The sequence below is a fragment of the Bos javanicus genome, chromosome 7 (genome assembly GCF_032452875.1).
Source record: "Bos javanicus breed banteng chromosome 7, ARS-OSU_banteng_1.0, whole genome shotgun sequence".
Classification (NCBI taxonomy): Eukaryota; Metazoa; Chordata; class Mammalia; order Artiodactyla; family Bovidae; genus Bos; species Bos javanicus.
In genome coordinates, this window is record NC_083874.1 from 26,906,264 (window position 1) to 26,925,451 (window position 19,188).

At 39.2% G+C, this 19,188-nt stretch overlaps 2 protein-coding genes across 2 annotated transcripts; both read right to left on the reverse strand.

Moving 5' to 3' along the window:
* SPMIP10 (sperm microtubule inner protein 10) lies at positions 1-5,588 on the reverse strand. The gene is made up of 3 exons (XM_061422927.1): positions 5,464-5,588; positions 4,816-4,921; positions 1-238 (listed from the first exon to the last, which is right to left on the reverse strand). Exons 1-3 carry the CDS (start codon positions 5,547-5,549, stop codon positions 29-31), a joined length of 402 nt encoding a protein of 133 aa, XP_061278911.1. The 5' UTR covers positions 5,550-5,588; the 3' UTR covers positions 1-28.
* Positions 5,589-6,796: 1,208 nt separating this feature from the next.
* Positions 6,797-19,188, reverse strand: PHAX (phosphorylated adaptor for RNA export). Its single transcript, XM_061422926.1, has 5 exons — positions 18,747-19,188; positions 16,466-17,079; positions 14,498-14,618; positions 13,162-13,245; positions 6,797-8,048 (listed from the first exon to the last, which is right to left on the reverse strand). Exons 1-5 carry the CDS (start codon positions 18,999-19,001, stop codon positions 7,779-7,781), a joined length of 1,344 nt encoding a protein of 447 aa, XP_061278910.1. The 5' UTR covers positions 19,002-19,188; the 3' UTR covers positions 6,797-7,778.

Consider the following 19,188-nt stretch of genomic DNA (forward strand, 5'->3'; position numbering starts at 1 on the left):
TGAACTACTTGATTATTTTATTCTTCGATCAGATCAGTCGCCTCCTGAAGCCATGGGAAATCACAGTGCTTTGGTACCTGGAGAGAGGGGAATGCAGAGGCATATCTGCAATTTTTATTTCTGGTGGGCCTTTCTTCAAGACAACTTTACGATCTTCCCCATGGCAAAGCCTTTCACTGTGATCCAAAAACAGAGAGTCTTCCAAAGGGCCAGCATGGATCCCACATGCTTCTGCGTGCTAGGAGGAAGAAAAAAATCTGCTGTATATCACACCAAAAATTTACTTTATTAAGATGGAAGTTGCCCAGTAGTTTTTCTGTTACTGTCAAGAAGGAATCTCTAGTGGGCAGAGCACTAACCCTTTTTTTTAAAAAAGCAGTGCTAACTGGTGTCTTCCAACCAATAGGAAGAGCCAGGGGTGTGGGCTGCAGACTCTAAACTTGGAGTCAGGTCACTGACCTTTAGCTTCACCACTTATGTGTCCTTGTACAAGTCATTTATGCACTGTGGGACTCAGTTTTCTCAAATATAAAATGGGAATTATTAAACAATTCTTTGAGTGTTGAATAAAACATTATATGTGAATGAAAAATCTTTTGCTGACTTTCAAAGCTCTTTTTAGGGCTTCCCTGGTGGCTCAATGGTAAAGAATCTGCCTGCCAGTGCAGGAGACTTGGGTTCCATCCCTATGTCAGGAAGATCCCTGAGAAGGAAATGGCAACTCACTCAGGTATTCTTGCCTGGGAAATCCCATGCACAGAGGAGCCTGGTGGGCTACTGTCCATGGGATTGCAAAGAGTCGACACCACTGAGAAACGAAACAACAACACAAAGTAAAATAAGCTGCAGAGTATGCGGAGGCTGCTGCAACTGCGGTTGGATAGGTAACAGTTACTTATTATCTGTAGTAAGAGGTTATTATCTGAATTGTACATCTATTTCTGATTCTCTGATATTGCTGAATAAAGTCTGGCCTGGTCTTGGGGTGCAGCCCCCTCTCTCCTATGCTGTGCTCTTGTTTTTATGTTGTTAAATAGCTATTTCATCTCCTATAGGAAAAATCATACAATGGAAGTAAAGCAAAGCTACCATTTACTCAGTGCACATTCACTTCATTATAATTCTCGTTTAGTTTTCACTTTTACTCTGTAAGATAGATGCTCCATACACCAGTTGTTAATTACACTTTAAAACTGTTAGGAACACTGTCAACTAAATTGCAGAAGTGAAATAACAATGAAAAATTTATGCTAAATTATAGCTCTAAAGAGTAAGGTCAAGAATAATAGAAATGTTTCATATATAATATTCACATTTTATAATATCATCTGTTTTGGTAAAGTATATTCTTATTCAACATTAATTGCTTATTGATTAGAAATGTGGAAATTAGTTACATACACACATTTCTTCCTAGGAATCGTAACTTGAAACTTCTTGTTGTCTGATTATTACAGAATATTATATTCTCTTTTAAAGAAACAACTTACCTTTTCACAAGTGAATGGTCAATCTGAATTTGGAAAATGTTTTGAAATTGCTGAGTACTGAATAGAAGCACTGAGTGAACAAGGAGTCTTATCTATAAATCTAGCCAAACTGTTCACATAGCTTTCAACCTGAGTATGCAGTACAGCTGTAAAAACACTCTCTGCAAAGAACAGACTTGTGGTTGCCAAGGGGGAGGAGAGGTAGGGGAGAGTTGGATTGGGAGTTTGGGATTATCAGATGCAAACTATTAGAATATATAGAATGGATAAACAAGGTCCTACAGTATGGCACAGAGAAATATATTCAATCTCCTGTAATAAGCCATTAAAGGAAAAGAATATAAAAAAGAATGTGGGTATATATATATATATATGTGTGTGTGTGTATATATATATATAAATAACTGAATCACTTTGTTGTACAGCAGAATTTAACACATTGAAAATGAAATATACTTCAATAAAAAAATACACACTCTGTACTACAGCCTTGAAATTAATGGTGCCTACGACTGATGAACTTAACAACTGTGAGTTGGCATTATGTAGAACAAGTGTAGACATATATTTCTGATATCTTTTGGTTTATCTATTTTAAGTTTATAATTGGGGTATTTGAGTAAGATATTGCTATTTAACTTTTGTTTACAAGTTTATGTGGCAGGTGCACCAAACAACTTTTGTTAGAATGGTGGTTGTCAAGGCCTGGGAAGAGGAAGAAATGAGACAAAGGGTACAAACTTTCAGTTTTAGGAAGAGTAAGTTCTAAGGGTCTAATGTTCAACACAGTGACTGTAGTTAATAAAATGGTACTGTGTACTTGAGAGCTGGTGAGAGTACATCTGAGGCATTCTTACTACAAGGAAAAAAGGTAGCTAGGGGAGATGATGAATGTGTTAATTCTCTTGATCTTGGTAATCAGATAAGATCAGTCACTTAGTCGTGTCCGACTCTTTGGGACCCCATGAATCACAGGACGCCAGGCCTCCCTGTCCATCACCACCTCCCGGAGTTCACCCAGACTCATGTCCATCGAGTCAGTGATGCCATCCAGCCATCTCATCCTCTGTCGTCCCCTTCTCCTCCTGCCCCCAATCCCTCCCAGCATCAGAGTCTTTTCCAATGAGTCAACTCTTCGCATGAGGTGGCCAAAGTACTGGAGTTTCAGCTTTAGCATCATTCCTTCCAAAGAAATCCCAGGGCTGATCTCCTTCAGAATGGACTGGTTGGATCTCCTTGCAGTCCAAGGGACTCTCAAGAGTCTTCTCCAACACCACAGTTGAAAAGCATCAGTTCTTCGGCGCTCAGCCTTCTTCACAGTCCAACTCTCACATCCATACATGACCACAGGAAAAACCATAGCCTTGACTAGACGAACCTTTGTTGGCAAAGTAATGTCTCTGCTTTTCAATATGCTATCTAGGTTGGTCATAACTTTCCTTCCAAGGAGTAAGCATCTTTTAATTTCATGGCTGTAGTCACCATCTGTAGTGATTTTGGAGCCCAGAAAAATAAAGTCTGACACTGTTTCCACTGTTTCCCCATCTATTTCCCATGAAGTAGTGGGACTGGATGCCATGATCTTTGTTTTCTGAATGTTGAACTTTAAGCCAACTTTTTCACTCTCCACTTTCACTTTCATCAAGAGGCTTTTTAGTTCCTCTTCACTTTCTGCCATAATGGTGGTGTCATCTGCATATCTGAGGTTATTGATATTTCTCCCGGCAATCTTGATCCCATCTTGTGTTTCTTCCAGTCCAGCGTTTCTCATGATGTACTCTGCATATAGGTTAAATAAGCAGGGTGACAATATACAGCCTTGATGAACTCCTTTTCCTATTTGGAACCAGTCTGTTGTTCCATGTCCAGTTCTAACTGTTGCTTCCTGACCCGCATACACATTTCGCAAGAGGCAGATCAGGTGGTCTGGTATTCCCATCTCTTTCAGAATTTTCCACAGTTTATTGTGATCCACACTATGCTTTGGCATAGTCAATAAAGTAGAAATAGATGTTTTTCTGGAACTCTCTTGCTTTTTCCATGATCCAGCAGATGTTGGCAATTTGATCTCTGGGTCCTCTGCCTTTTCTAAAACCAGCTTGAACATCAGGAAGTTCACGGTTTACATATTGCTGAAGCCTGGCTTGGAGAATTTTGAGCATTACTTTACTAGCGTGTGAGATGAGTGCAATTGTGCAGTAGTTTGAGCATTCTTTGGCATTGCCTTTCTTTGGGATTGGAGTGAAAACTGACCTTTTCCAGTCCTGTGGCCACTGCTGAATTTTCCAAATTTGCTGGCATATTGAGTGCAACACTTTCATAGCATCATCTTTCAGGATTTAGAATAGCTCAACTGGAATTCCATCACCTCCACTAGAAGCAACGGGCTGTACACTTAACAATTTTATTTATTTTGGGCAGCACTGGGTCTTCCTTGCTCATGTGGACTTTCTCCAGTTGCAGTGTGTGGACTTACTGTGGTGGCTTCTCTTGTTGCAGGTACCGGCTCTAGGTGCGTGGGCTGAGCTGCCCCATGGCATATGGAATCATCTTGGACCGGTGATCCAACCTGTGTCCCATTCACAGGCAGGCAGATTCCTAACCACTAGAGGGAAGCTCCTATTTTTAGATTTTTTAAAATAAACTAGCGCTTTGCAATGGCACCCCACTCCAGTACTGTTGCCTGGAGAATCTCATGGACGGAGGAGCCTGGTGGGCTGCAGTCCATGGGGTCGCAAAGAGTCGGACACAACTGAGCGACTTCACTTTCACTTTTCACTTTCATGCATTGGAGAAGGAAATGGCAACCCACTCCAGTGTTCTTGCCTAGAGAATCCCAGGGACGGGGAAGCCTGTGGGCTGCCGTCTATGGGGTCGCACAGAGTTGGACACGAAGCGACTTGGCAGCAGCAGCAGCAGCCCTTTGCTGTATATGCTATAAATATTTCCCCGAGTTGCCCTCAAATTTTGTTGTTGTTGTTGAGGTATAGTTGATGTACAATATTACGTAAGTTTCTGCTGTACAACATAGCGATTCACAATTTTCCAGTTTTTTTCAGCCACACCACACGGCATGAGGAACTTCCCCAACCAGGGATCAAACCTGTGCCTCTTGCGGTGGAAGCACGAGTCTTAACCACTAGACTACCAGGGAAGTCCTATGTTGTATACTTTAAATATACACAATCATATTTGTCTATTGTTCCTCAATAAAGCTGAACAAATGAAAAATAAATTTCAAAACACTGTAGAGCTGTATGCTTATTCACAGATATATTACATACTATAGTTTTTCTAAAAATTATGAATATTTATAGGAAAATACCTTCAGATTCACATTCCTGAATTTCATGTTCTGTTTCCAAGGCATTACATAATGTCTTGGGATCATCCCTTGCTTTAAGGAAAATCGTGGCAAATGAATCTCACACCTGAAGATTAAGAAAGCAAGAAGAAAGGGTATCTTGTGAACTAAATACAATTGCTTTAGCATCATTTGAGGGAATGGAAGCAGTTGTGTCTGTGAGGTTTGGACCCCTGCATCTGCAGGACAGAGCTGTCACTGCCTTGAGACTCACCTATTAATAGTAGATAACCGACCCATTAAATCCCCAAGTGTCACCAAGAGTCCACTCTGGATATCATTAACTGCATGCTGTCCTTTACAATTTGCTCATGTTCATTTTGGCCTTATTTTAAGGGGAAAAAACAGCACACCATGATTTAGCTCAGGCCTATGCTCTGGCTAAAGGAATCTCTGGCCAGTCACAAAAATCACTAATTTAGCTTCTGAATTTAGTACATGCTCTACACTCAGGACAGTCTTGCTTTCTCTAGCACACACAGTTTTGTTCTGGAACAGTTTTCTATATAGATACCAAGGGGAAGCACAGAATTGGCGTCCCCATGAATGTAACTCCCAGACTGAAAACAAACAAAACCACGGGAAAACCCCAAACCGTTAAGTCCTCACTTATTAGCAAGCTTATCTGAATTCTCATCAGAACAGTTGTTGGTGAGTTTAGGTAGGATCGGACAAGTGTCTTTGCCTGAAGCCATCACTGCCAGTAGTGACAGGAATTCTCATCTAGAACTTCACTAGCCTACTAATTATGACGACAGTGCTGCCTCAGATGTAACAATGTTTTGCTAACTTCATAGCAACCCAGAGCAATTGCTTCAGCAGTTAAGAATGTGGGGCTTAGAGCCATTTTCAGTGTTTTTTAAATACTCCTTGAGTATATCATCATCCTTATCATGAGCACTTAAAAAATAAGTATGTTTGCAGACTTACTACAACTTTGACAAAGATACTAGGAAATATAGTGGACTAAGCAATTATTACTCACAAATAATCACTTCGTATTTTCCTCTTTATATATTGCACATAGCTGATTTTATTTAGATACCTGTGAGTGTAAATCAAACTTGCCTTAACCCAAACCAATCTAACCCATTTTATCTTCTAGGTTTTGAGTTGAGTCACAGAGTATTTTAGGTAAAAAAAACTCATTCTAATAAAGGTTATGAGTGAGGATGAGCACCTAAATAACTAAGCCAGAGACACAGAGGGCTATTACTGTTAATCCTACTAGCCAGCAAGCAGAACAATGTTTGGCTGAGCAGGAAGAATGACTGTAATGTATGCTGGTATGGTGACAGTATTAAGGGAATACATTTCTAGCAAGAGTTTGTAACATTCCTAGATCTGGATAATCAAAAAGGTTTAGAGAAGAGTAATATTAATAAATAAAACTTTAAACCTTAAAAACTGAAGCACTGGTTTCTATACCATTAGGATGTAATACAATCCAGATATCTGTGTAGTTTGCAAATGTTAAGAAAATAAGGAAAACAAGCTAGGAAGCAGGGTGGGGGAGAAATGAGCCAGCCACTAAAGATGAAGTAGCCTGAGACATTAATATCCTTCAAAAACTGTAACTTTCACTAGAAAACTTGGTAATATTTACAAGGATACATGACATTTAGATTTCTGAGTGTTATCTTACCTAATATATCAGACCTTTAAAATCACCTCACACAAAGTAATATCAGGAACTGCGGTGATCATTTTACAATATATAAAAATACTGAACCACTATCCTGTATACCCGAAACTAATTTAATACTGTAAGTCAACTATACTTCAATTAGAAAAAAAATTCTTCAAATAAATAAATAAAGGTTAAAAAAAACCTTTAGGGACAATATTTAAATACTTACCTATTTAAAATGCTTCTTTCCTTGGTTATGGCAATTTTATGAAAGAAAATTTGAGATTAAAAAATAAAATCACTCAAAACTCATTGACTTCCAGAATTCCAATTTTATTTCTGCATTCTTTACGAATAAAATGTAACCAATAACCATTTTCCTCTTCCTTCCCTGCTTAGATCCAAATTCAATGATTATGTGTTTCAAAAATTACTGAAAGACTTCAAGTACATTATTGCAAAGAATAGATAATAACTGCTTCCTACATATTTTTGCTTACTCTGTAAACTGTAGTCAACTCTTGGGACACCTTAAGTAAACTACCTTTATTTTCTTAAATAAAAATGAATAATTTTAAACATCATGCAGAAGAAACATTTTTAATACCTAACTTCCTTAACATAAGGTAAAACTGTCTTAGGCAGGCCACCACTGGGAATTTCTTAAATGTCACTGTAATTATGCACGTATGGATTATATTCAGCATTTAAATATGACCAAAGTAACTAATAAGTCAAAAACAAAGCTAAAGTTATGAACTGATACTTCTTTGAAAAGCTTCTGATGTTTATTTACTTCGGAACAAACACATAAGCGGGAAGAGCCACTAGTATAAACCTATTTTTAGTTTCTATCATTAAAAGCCTAAGAGTTCTTAAAACACAGAAAAACTAAACTTGAATGCATTTGTAATAGCTTAACAATTTATGTCTTAATAGGATCTTTTAATGGAATGTTTTGAAACCAATCGTAGTTCATTGCAAAGACAAATCAGAAAAACTTTTGAACGGCATGTTATAATGATCTGGACAAAATTGATTATCAACTAGTAATAATTAGCACATGCAATAGATTAAGAAATTAAATCTTCCACTATATACTTTTAAATATTTTGTCAGACATGAGAAAGTTTTAAATGTTCTTATCACATTCATCTCCCACATATTCAATTTTATTTAAAACAAGGTAACAGTTCTCTCCAGATTTTTGTGTTTATCAGTGCAAAGTAAAATAATCTCAGTAGAAATGGTTTATTACAATGTTATCTTAGAAAGGTCTATTCCTCAAAATGTACTAAAACATGTCCAAATCGTGAGAATGATCAACCTCAATGGCTTCCTCTGCATCCAACTTTGTTTCTCCATGTCCTTCCTGTGATTCATCGAGAGAGGCCAGGGCCTCATTAGTGTCACTTGCAAACGTCTCTCGTGATGTATCATCATCTTCTTGAAAATTTAGGTTTTTAATGGCTTGTTTCATCTTTTTCCCCATCACTTGAATTCTTCTCTTTCTAGCAGCTTTTTTATTTTCATATTCCTTTTGATTTTCAAGGTAGAAAATGTCCTACAATAAAGGAACAACTTTAGTAAACAAGAACTACTATTTATTAAAACTACCATATTCTTAAACCCTGTTATGTTGCCTTCACAACAGTGTGAAAATTCACAATTTTTTCTAGTGTCTACTTACCTTTAAGTGGAGCATAGTAGCAGTATTTTCATTTTATATGAAAACACATCCAAACATCTTGATAAAAACAATTCTAACTAGTACAATGCCTGGCAATACTAAATTAAATTATGAAGTCTCCCCTTTCCCTCCAAATACAGCAAACCTTATTAAAGAGGAAATGTCATTCCCATGGGTTATATACTTAAATAAAACAAACCAGGGAATGGCCTAAAGAAATGTCTTTTTATCACATTGTTAATGTATTACAACAAATGCAGACAATAGATAAATTGAGAGAAGTTTTTCTTCTCCCATCCACAAGTTAAGAACCTAGTGCATACTACTTTAAGAGGGAGATCGCTGCAGATGGACTTTAAAAAAATATAGCAAATTAACCTCTAACTATTCTTACTCTTTTTATCTTCACAAACTTTGTATTCTCTAGAAAAAAAATTATAAGGCCACAAACTAAAATAAAATCAAATGAGAAAAAGTTGAAAACAAGCCCACTCAGTTCAGTTCTGGCTTCCAAATTCTACAGACTGTGATTGTTAATAAGAGTGACTAAAGAGTGATGATAAAAGTGACTAAAAGAAAAATTATAACACCATTATTTGAATGAAATATGAAATTACCTGCAATAAAATTATATCTACCTTCAGATTTTTCTTTCTAGTAACAAAGGTAGTCAATCCATATACAACAGAAAATTTGGAAAAAACAGAAAAAAATCTTAAAAGCCAAAACATTTCTAACCCCTCACAATAGACCAAAGCACTGGTAACATTTTGGTGTTTTAACTACCAATCTATTGTCCCATGACTCTTTTTCTTTAAAAATCTGTACTCTGCCTTTCAGCTATTATTTTATTTTCTAATTTTCTTAGAATTGCTTCACAAAAATAGAGGCTACACAATAGTTGTTTTAAGTCAACATTTCTCTATTATTGGATACTATTAAAAATGTTTCCAGTGTTTATTATAATGCAATGTTTCTGACAGTTTACGATAAAAATCTACAAAGATTAAATTCCCTTCTCCACGGCAAGTTAGAAGAACTGAATTTCAAAGACCGGTGATTCAGTGGAAACAACATGGGTCTGAACGCAGAGTCCTGTGTGATCCCAGACCTGTCCTTTTCCTGCCTTCATCTGCAGAGCAGGGTGACACCCAATTGCAGGCTGTCAAGAGTAAGTCCTGTAAATATTGGCCTTAGTGCCAGGCTCACGGTAAATAAATGTTCTTTTCTTCTCTCCTTCTGGAAACTCTCTGTCCAGATTTAGTTACCAAGAAAAAGCTTTTTTAGATATCATTTTATTTAACTCTTTTATAGTAATATTAAACAGGCAGGGCGCATATTAAAATCCTCACTTTATAGATGAAAAAATCAAGGCTGGGGGAGACAGTAAGCAATCTTCTCACAGTGTACAAGTGCTAAATGGCAAAATTAAGATTAAAACCTAGACTTTGAATCTTAGACAATCCTTTTCATCACATCATACTTTATCTTTCAGAAGAGTGACATTTTGCTATCAAACAAAACTTGAGAAGAATGTTCCTTCTAAGTACACACTTCTGGCCAGGGGTAATATTAGGGGAGGAGGGAGAACATTAAGGTATTAATATAAGCTCTGTTCTATCACTCAAAAGTTGTGTTCCCAAGGAAATCCACTTCGTTACAAATTCATGTTATCAAAATAACCGTCCAATGAGGGAAAAAAGCACTTAAAGAATACAGATTCCAAATGTGCAACAATGGGAACATTTCTTGTAGGAATTTCAATAACATATTTTTTAAAAAATGACCAAAAGTGAATAGTGAGGGGAAAAAAAACTGAGCAGATGCAAAATATGCCCACATGGAGCATCAGCTAAAGAGAAAAGGCTTTTAATTTTGTGTCACTATTAGCCTTACATTAAAACAGTTAAAGCACATTTCTATGACCTTTATCACCCACTGGTATAATAAAGAGAATACAAAATTTCTCAAATACTGTAGCTGTGTTGCACGAGTACCACCTCCTTCCTATGTAAGAAGCCAGTATTTTATTTTGATTAGATGTGCTAAACGCCAAGTCATGTTCTTTAATTAACAAATTAAAAGATACCAAATTCTGAGCTATGAAAAACCCACACTGTTTAGTTTTTTCCATATGACATTCTAGTAATACAAAAATGATTAAGAATACTAAAGTGCCCAGCTTCCTGTTTATCAGAAATACAGGAGATAGAGAAACAAACAAAACAAATATGCACGAGCAGACAATCACCAGAATGTGGTACACTCTGTAAGAGCAATCCTGGACTCATCAAAAGGCCTACATCATAGAGGAAAATGTAGGATTAAAAAGATCAAAAGAGATATAACAAAAAGGATGTGGAAATCTGTTAGATAGGATCCTGGTTTGGGGGGAAAAAAGCTAGAAAATACATTCTTGGGACAATTCATTAAACCAGAATAAGTTCTACATAGATAATGGGATGATGCTATGAAATTATCATTTTTATTTCTCTTAGGTGTGGTTATGGAGGATACTGTAAAATCAGAGATACCAAAGGAACATTTCCTGCAAAGATGGGCTCGATAAAGGACAGAAATGGTATGGACCTAACAGAAGCAGAAGATATTAGGAAGAGATGCCAAGAATACACAGAAGAACTGTACAAAAAAGATCTTCACGACCCAGATAATCACGATGGTGTGATCACTGACCTAGAGCCAGACATCCTGGAATGTGAAGTCAAGTGGGCCTTAGAAAGCATCACTACGAACAAAGCTAGTGGAGGTGATAGAATTCCAGTTGAGCTATTTCAAATCCTGAAAGATGATGCTGTGAAAGTGCTGCACTCAATATGCCAGGAAATTTGGAAAATTCAGCAGTGGCCACAGGACTGGAAAAGGTCACTTTTCATTCCAATCCCAAAGAAAGGCAATGCCAAAGAATGCTCAAACTACTGCACAATTGCACTCATCTCACACGCTAGTAAAGTAATGCTCAAAATTCTCCAAGCCAGGCTTCAGCAATATGTGAACCGTGAACTTCCTGATGTTCAAGCTGGTTTTAGAAAAGGCAGAGGAACCAGAGATCAAATTGCCAACATCCGCTGGATCATGGAAAAAGCAAGAGAGTTCCAGAAAAACATCTATTTCTGCTTTATTGACTATGCCAAAGCCTTTGACTGTGTGGATCACAATAAACTGTGGAAAATTCTGAAAGAGATGGGAATACCAGACAACCTGATCTGCCTCTTGAGAAATTTGTATGCAGGTCAGGAAGCAACAGTTAGAACTGGACATGGAACAACAGACTGGTTCCAAATAGGAAAAGGAGTACGTCAAGGCTGTATATTGTCATCCTGTTTATTTAACTTATATGCAGAGTATATCATGAGAAACGCTGGACTGGAAGAAACACAAGCTGGAATCAAGATTGCCGGAAGAAATATCAATAACCTCAGATATGCAGATGACACCACCATTACGGCAGAAAGTGAAGAGGAACTCAAAAGCCTCTTGATGAAGGTGAAAGTGGAGAGTGAAAAAGTTGGCTTAAAGCTCAACATTCAGAAAACAAAGATCATGGCATCCGGTCCCATCACTTCATGGGAAATAGATGGGGAAACAGTGTCAGACTTTATTTTTCTGGGCTCCAAAATCACTACAGATGGTGACTACAGCCATGAAATTAAAAGACGCTTACTCCTTGGAAGGAAAGTTATGACCAACCTAGACAGCATATTCAAAAGCAGAGACATTACTTTGCCAACAAAGGTTCGTCTAGTCAAGGCTATGGTTTTTCCTGTGGTCATGTATGGATGTGAGAGTTGGACTGTGAAGAAGGCTAAGCACCAAAGAATTGATGCTTTTGAACTGTGGTGTTGGAGAAGACTCTTGAGAGTCCCTTGGACTGCAAGGAGATCCAACCAGTCCATTCTAAAGGAGATCAGCCCTGGGATTTCTTTGGAAGGAATGATGCTAAAGCTGAAACTCCAGTACTTTGGCCACCTCATGCGAAGAGTTGACTCATTGGAAAAGACTCTGATGCTGGGAGGGATTGGGGGCAGGAGGAGAAGGGGACGACAGAGGATGAGATGGCTGGATGGCATCACTGACTCGATGGACGTGCGTCTGAGTGAACTCCAGGAGTTGGTGATGGACAGGGAGGCCTGGCGTGCTGCGATTCATGGGGTCACAAAGAGTCAGACACGACTGAACGACTGATCTGATCTGATTGCGAGATTCTTGTTGAAATAATTAGGGCTGAATGTCATAATGTTTGCTTCTTATTTCTCAATGGTACAGAAGAAAAAAAAAAGTCAAAATATTAACTACCTCTAAAACTAGGTTATATTGGTATACATGCTGTTATTTTTTTCATCTATTCTGCACATTTGAAATTTTTCATTAATAAAAAGTTATAGAGGGAATTCCCTGGTGGTCCAGTGGTTAGGACTCCATGCTTCCAGTGCAGAGGGCCTAGATCCCTGGTCAAGGAACTAAGATCCCGAAGGCCAAGTTATGTGTGTGTTAGTTGCTCAGTCATGTCTGACTCTTTGTGACTGCATGGACTACAGCCCGCCAGGCTCCTCTGTCCACGGGATTCTCCAGGCAAGAATACTGCCATTCCCTTCTCCAGGGGATCTTCCCGACCCAGGGATTGAACCCAAGTTTCCCGCATTGCAGGGCAGATTCTTTACTGTCTAGGCCACCAGGGAAGCCTTAAGATTCTGAAAGCCAAGTTATAGGAGAGTAGAAAAAAATAATTACATGCTAAGACACCAGGAAAAATTTCCATAAAAGGAAATCATGACCTTGGCTCTGAAAGGGGAGAAAAAGAGGAGGCAGAGCTTTATAAGAGGTTCAAGTTTTACTTAAAAAGAGCAACTAAAAAAATCAGTCAACGTAAGGCAGAGCAGGTAACAGAGATCAATAGAAAATGAAGCTAGAGGCTGAGTGGCAGTCAAATCATGATTGATCTTAAAAGTCAAGGACATATCATTTTTACCTTAATTTGTTCCTCACTGATACTAGGAGTGTTTTTCAGGAGATTCAGGAAAACTCCACCTGGTGTTCTTCTTCGACTACCATTCTACAAAAAGGAACAGAAAAATTATCCTGTGTAGACTCTTACCATGAATGGTCAGAGCAACTTTCAGAGACATTCCTAAGGAGCTATTAAGATTTACTATGCCATTCCGTTAAACTGCAGTGTCCTTCTCGCCTCTCCAGACTTCCCATTTGCTCTTTTTCTTTTCTCATAGCAGGTATCACTTTCTAGCATACTTGGAAGATACTACATTTATTCTTTAGACCGCTTCCTTCCCACCCCCTATTATAACATAAGCTTCCTGTGTCTAAAACAGCGCCTTAAACCACAACACAGACAGGGGGCACCACTACACTCATGATCATTACAGTCTATTGTTAACTTCTATAATCTATGTTCATGGGCTGCTTCCTCACCCAGTGCTATCACTTCTAATTGGTTACTTTTCTCTCCATTTCCACAGTATAACATTGATGGAGTCTCTTGTGATGTTATTACTCAAATTCATGAGGAACAAATAAGAAGGAAACCATTCCACTTTCATCCTCACCCTGTGGCGAAAGCTCAATTAAATGAGATCTGCAAGACCACTCACTCTGCGGCATAAACTGTTACTGCTTGTGATCTGGCCCCAGCAAGAGAACTGCTCTATCAGTCATTCTGGGACAATAAAGTACTTTTTAACCATTATTTGTTTTTTTCCCTTCCTCAACCCCAGGAGCCTCTTTATAGACATTTTGTTTCCTATTCACCCCTACCACCCATGAAATCCAGTTTCCAAGAATGTATGAATTAAATTAACCAAAAATAACACTTCTCTTCACCACTACTGAATTCTGGGCACTATGATCAGCATTATATACGCATTATCTTATTTAATCCTTACATTAGAGGATTAATCCCATTTTATAGCTGAGACAGGTCTCCAAAGTCAAATAATTTAGCCAAATGTCACATCTAGTATGCTGCACATCCAAAAATTCAAAACCCCAAACTCCAAAACCCATACTCACTAAATTTGAGCTTCCAGGTCCTTTTGCCCTGACTTTTTTCTTAATTCAGCCCCTACCCTTAATGAAGCCTGTTAGAGATTTGTTGTGGACTACACACTAACAAGCTACAATTTAGATATATTTTTAATAAGAAAAGTACTAATTGTAAAAACTGACCATACTGAATGTTTAAATTCAATTTTCATTATTAATGAAGGTTTTTAAAAGTCTGAAACACACTGGTTATAATCCATAAATAAGAGAACCAACAATCAGAGACAAGGGCATTTTATTAGCCTTACCATTATAAAAAGGCCACCGTTTTGTTCAACTTCAGCAGTTTCCATCAGAAGTTCAATTGCCTTTTTGTTCCCAATTATTCTCACTACTCGGGCTATCAAATCTTTCTTTGGTTCCTGCAACCTGATAAGGAACAAATGAAGTAATATCAACCTCTTTATTTGTTGCATAAAGTTGAGGAAATCTACCTTAGTCTCCAATTTAGTTCCCAGACAGAATTAACATCCCATTCTAGTAACATTTGCTTTCCGAAATCTTCAATATTTAACCTTGGAATCACTGACATGGAAACATTCTTATCTTGGGTCATCCAAGCAGACACTAATGTCAAGATTCCATCTCAAGTTACATACTGGCCTCTTCACTTTGCCTTATGGGATTACAGCAAATTTCAAAAGAAATACGCACACACAGCATGACGAATGCAAGTCTAAAAACAAACATGTATCACGATTTCTAAAATTTAGCTCTCCTAACTGGAGATGTCTAGGAGCTTTAAAATGGATTGGACTTTTCCCTCATGGGCTCCCTGTCTCAGAACAGAAGATATGGCTAATATTTACCAAAGGCTTATTATGAGATAAGCACAATCCTAAGAACTATATATGCACTATATTTCAGTTAATTCTCTCAACAATCTTACAAAGCAGATATAATTATTTTTACCACTGACAGGTAAAAATACAGGAAGCCTAAGTAAGCAGCAAACCTAACATGAGACCATACTCTGCAGAGATGAAGGAGGATTAATATTACAGAAGTCTTTCCAGTTCCCTACCAAGCTCTGGCTTCTTTTTTCTCTCTATTGTGGAAAGAGCACTAGACTAGGAATAAAGGGATTAGACTTCAGTTCCAGGTCTGACACATTAGCGACTTTGAGCAAACCACACAACTACTAGGCCTCAATTTCCTATTTGTAAAGTGAAAGTACTGGTTTACAAAATCTCTAGGTTTCTTTCCAGCACTCAAATTCCAAACCTCAGTACTTAAAAAATCCAGTACTACTATTGACAGGCTTGCCTGGAAAGTAAATACTTGTTTTCCTACTAGTTATATTACCTTTGAACCAAAGATGTTTTCAAACTTGTGACACTGTTCACTAGTGATTTAGAGCTAATAAAATGTAAACAAAATTTCAACTTTAAAAATTTCATGTTAAAAATACATGAAATGTAAATTCACCATACATCAAATAACTCTACTCCTATCCAAAATAAATTAAAACATGTGTCCAAAGATGTGTACATGGAAGTTCATAACAGAATTATTCATAATTGCCAAAAAGTGTAATAGCCAATACAAATGTGTGTGTGTGTAAATATATAAGCTGTTGATGACTGCTACGACATGGATGAATAGCAAAAACACTGCACTACGTGAAAATAGCCAGGCACAAGAGACTACATATTGTGATTCTATTTACATGAAATTTTCAAAAAATGCAATTTGACAGCAATGGAATGATTAGCAGTTACCTGGGAATGGGAATAGGAACTAACTTTAAATGGGCATATGGCATGCGGGATCTTACTGGGTGATGGAAATGTTTTAAAAGTGCTTTATGGTTGTACAACCAATAAATTTACCAAAAAAAAGTCAACACTTAAAGAGGACAAATTTTATTACATGTATAATAAGCCTCAATAAAAGTTGTAAAAACAAAAAAACACTCCAAGAAACCCACATGATTTAAAAGGATCTGTTTTTATCTGAAGAGTTCTATAGGCCTCAATAGAAACAGTTGCTCAAAAGTTCACAAAAATCTACAAAAGTATTCTATCAGGTCTGCCCAAATTTAAGAACAGCCAACCATATTCATATTCATATAACCACATAAGCCCAGTTCTTGCCTTGGATTTAAAAATCTCAGAAAGGAACACCACCATCAACGTATCTGGACTCTATAGTGTATCTTATAAATGGAAGATAATTGGTCAAGTGTTCACTTGTAGAAATATTTAAATGCTCACCTGAAAGAAATTTCATCAGCCACCCTCTCTTGAGAATCGTCCTCTGTGATCTCGTAGCGGCCTTTATAGTTCATTTCTAGTCTGTCTCCTACTCTGTCTTTGACAGGTCGTTTCCTTTTGGGATGGCCTTGCCCATTCTCCTCCTCCTTTGGTCCCGTTTTTTTGCCACCATGCATATATTCTTCTAGCTCTTTGTCTAATTCTTTTGTATGTTCTTGAGATTCTCTTTTAAGTTTCTTGGCAAGTAAATAATTGTAGGTCTCAGACTGTCGGCTTCTGTCAATAGTGCCCTCCATTCCCAAGATACCAAGTTCAGTGGCCACTGCATCTTGGTTCTGTTCTTGCAGCACCGCACTCCATATGTTGTTAACCTTCTTCCTTCCAGCTATAGGTGGTTTCTGGCTGCTCTGGTCAAACTGAAAAGGCTCTGGTTTGGGAGGGGTGTTAAAACATTTCTGTCGCTTGCGTTTCCAGACAGAGCTATCATCATCTGAATCTGAAAAGCTCTCTTCACTTGAATCCACACTTTTTACAGTCCGATAATGGGATGCCGGGGCACACGCTGTTGCAGTACTCTGGAAGGGCCGCAGCCCACAGTCCCCACCTAGTGCTTTCTGCAAGTGAAGGAAAATTACAATCAATTCCACAAAAGACATTACCCCCACACACCCTGTGCTATGTAAAAAAAAATTATTTAGGGATTCAGCTGAACCATTTTAAAGCAGCAGTGATCTTTGAAGATCTCTGAAACCAATTCAGTGCCTGAATTTCTAAAGGTTTACATGGAACTTCCTTTTTTTTTTTTTTGGCCACTTGTAGGATCCCTGAGAGTGTTAGCCTGCGTCACTCAAGGATCCTGCAAGCGGCCAAAAAAAAAAAAAAAAGGAGAGAGAGAGAAAAATCCATGTAAGGGACTGAATTGGTTTCAGAGATCTTCCGAAGATTACTTCCTAACCAGGAATTGAATCTGGGCCCCCCACGGTGAATGTGGCCATACTAACCACTAGACCACCAGGGAACTCCCTGGAATTTCCATTTTTAAAGCCACAAATTCTTATTTCTATATAGCTAATGCAGCACTTAGTGCTAAAACAGCTTTCCAAAAAATTGCCAAAGCTCTTAATTCTCACCTTCAGAAGATTTTCAATCTTTTCAGTTGTCAGAACGTTTGAAAATCACATGTTGAACAACTGTTACAGGCAGTTAGAACTTGTTTTCCAATTTTCCAAAGGCGCCTGTCATGCATGTGGATATATCAACTGCCTTTATAAGGTTTGGGGACTATGTTCCTTTTAGACTAGAGAGTAAAATCCTATGTGTAAACATCACTGACAAATTACTTGTAAAACTGCAGAGTCCATGGCATTAAGTTTACTAAGTCAAGAGTCAATTTACGGAAAACTGAAAAAGATTGAAAAACAAAATATATTGGTACCGATTTCCCAAGATGCTTCTATGCAAAAGGAATCACCTTTGCTTTTTCAACTAAACATCAAAGTATTTGTTGAGCTCCTAATCCGTGCTAGAAATGGGGGAGGGGTAATTTAAAGCTAGAAGACAAGTCTTCGTACCTGTAAACAATAACTGCACTAACACTTGTCAGCCATCATTTGGGCTCCACCGAATCCTTACAGCCACTCTGTCACTGTGGTACTGTTATTCCCACTCTAAAGATGGGGCGCTAGGCTGAACACCTTGTCACCGATCACAAAGTGGCGGCTCTGGAATTCCAACGCGGGCAGCCTGGCACTAAAGCCTTCTCAAAACAGCTTGCTACTTAGTAGGGCGGCCAAGACAAACGCCTATTTAGAAACCTGGAGAGCTAACATAAAACCCAGTGGCACATTATGGCACGACGAAGCTAGGTTCCATGGGAATATGGAAGAACAGGCCCCTGAGCAAGAGATGAACTTCATTCCCGATCCTCACTCCCTTTCTCCTCGGGGCGCAAATGAGCGCCACAGGCTGGTTGTGGGCCGACGTGCCCACGTTCTACATGTTCGGGAAAATTTGCCCTTCGAGGAGAACCCAGGGACGCCCAGTGGGGAATTCCGTAGGTTTAGAAAACAAGGAGAGGAGCACGGGAGGCGGGAAAGAGACAACCGCACGCCCGCCTCTGGGAGCCGCACGCCTCGCGCACCCCGCCTCGCAGCTAAATGCCAGGCCAGGTTCGTAGGGCCCGCTGTCTCCCCGCCGCCTGCCGGGCTCCGCGCGCCCGACAGGAGGACGCCTGGGCCCCGCGCTGCCGGCTCCGAGTCACCCGCCTGCCCTCCGCACTCACCGGCACCGGCAGCGGCCTGTCGCTGGGTGCCACCGTCATGTCGGAATCCGAGTCGGAAACCTGCCCATCGTCCATGTCGCCGGCCTCCTGCGCCATCTTCCCCCGGCGCGGCGCGGCGGGCCGGGAGAGCACTTCCGGCGGGGCGGCGGACGGTGGGTGCTCGGGCGCCCCCGCGAGGGGGCCGCTCTCGCCCAGGCAGGCGCCGGGGCCTGGCCCGGACGCCTGAGTCAAGACTCGCTGATGTTGCATCATCATTGCAAACTGCTCACTTGTGCTGCCTCAACACCCTGGCGCCTTTTCTTCTGACCTGCTCTCTTCAAACCTAAAGATATGCACGCATGGCAGCCGTGAGGGATTCCTCCCTCGGTCTCACAGTCCTCGCCTGGATGCTCCAGGCAGGCTTTTCTGCTTCCAGTCTTCCTCCTCTGTGATCCACTCTGCA

What these genes read in the sequence shown, in the direction of transcription:
- PHAX (XM_061422926.1), bottom strand. Translation starts at nt 19,001, where the DNA reads ATGATGATGCAACATCAGCGAGTCTTGACTCAGGCGTCCGGGCCAGGC. An exon ending in ACAGGCCGCTGCCGGTGCCG is followed by an intron (nt 17,080 to 18,746) that starts GTGAGTGCGGAG and finishes CTTCACTTGCAG; the next exon opens with AAAGCACTAGGTGGGGACTG. An exon ending in ACGGTGGCCTTTTTATAATG is followed by an intron (nt 13,246 to 14,497) that starts GTAAGGCTAATA and finishes TCCTTTTTGTAG; the next exon opens with AATGGTAGTCGAAGAAGAAC.
- SPMIP10 (XM_061422927.1), bottom strand. Translation starts at nt 5,549, where the DNA reads ATGGCTTCAGGCAAAGACACTTGTCCGATCCTACCTAAACTCACCAAC. An exon ending in TCAGATAAGCTTGCTAATAA is followed by an intron (nt 4,922 to 5,463) that starts GTGAGGACTTAA and finishes CTTAATCTTCAG; the next exon opens with GTGTGAGATTCATTTGCCAC. An exon ending in TCAGGAATGTGAATCTGAAG is followed by an intron (nt 239 to 4,815) that starts GTATTTTCCTAT and finishes TCTTCCTCCTAG; the next exon opens with CACGCAGAAGCATGTGGGAT.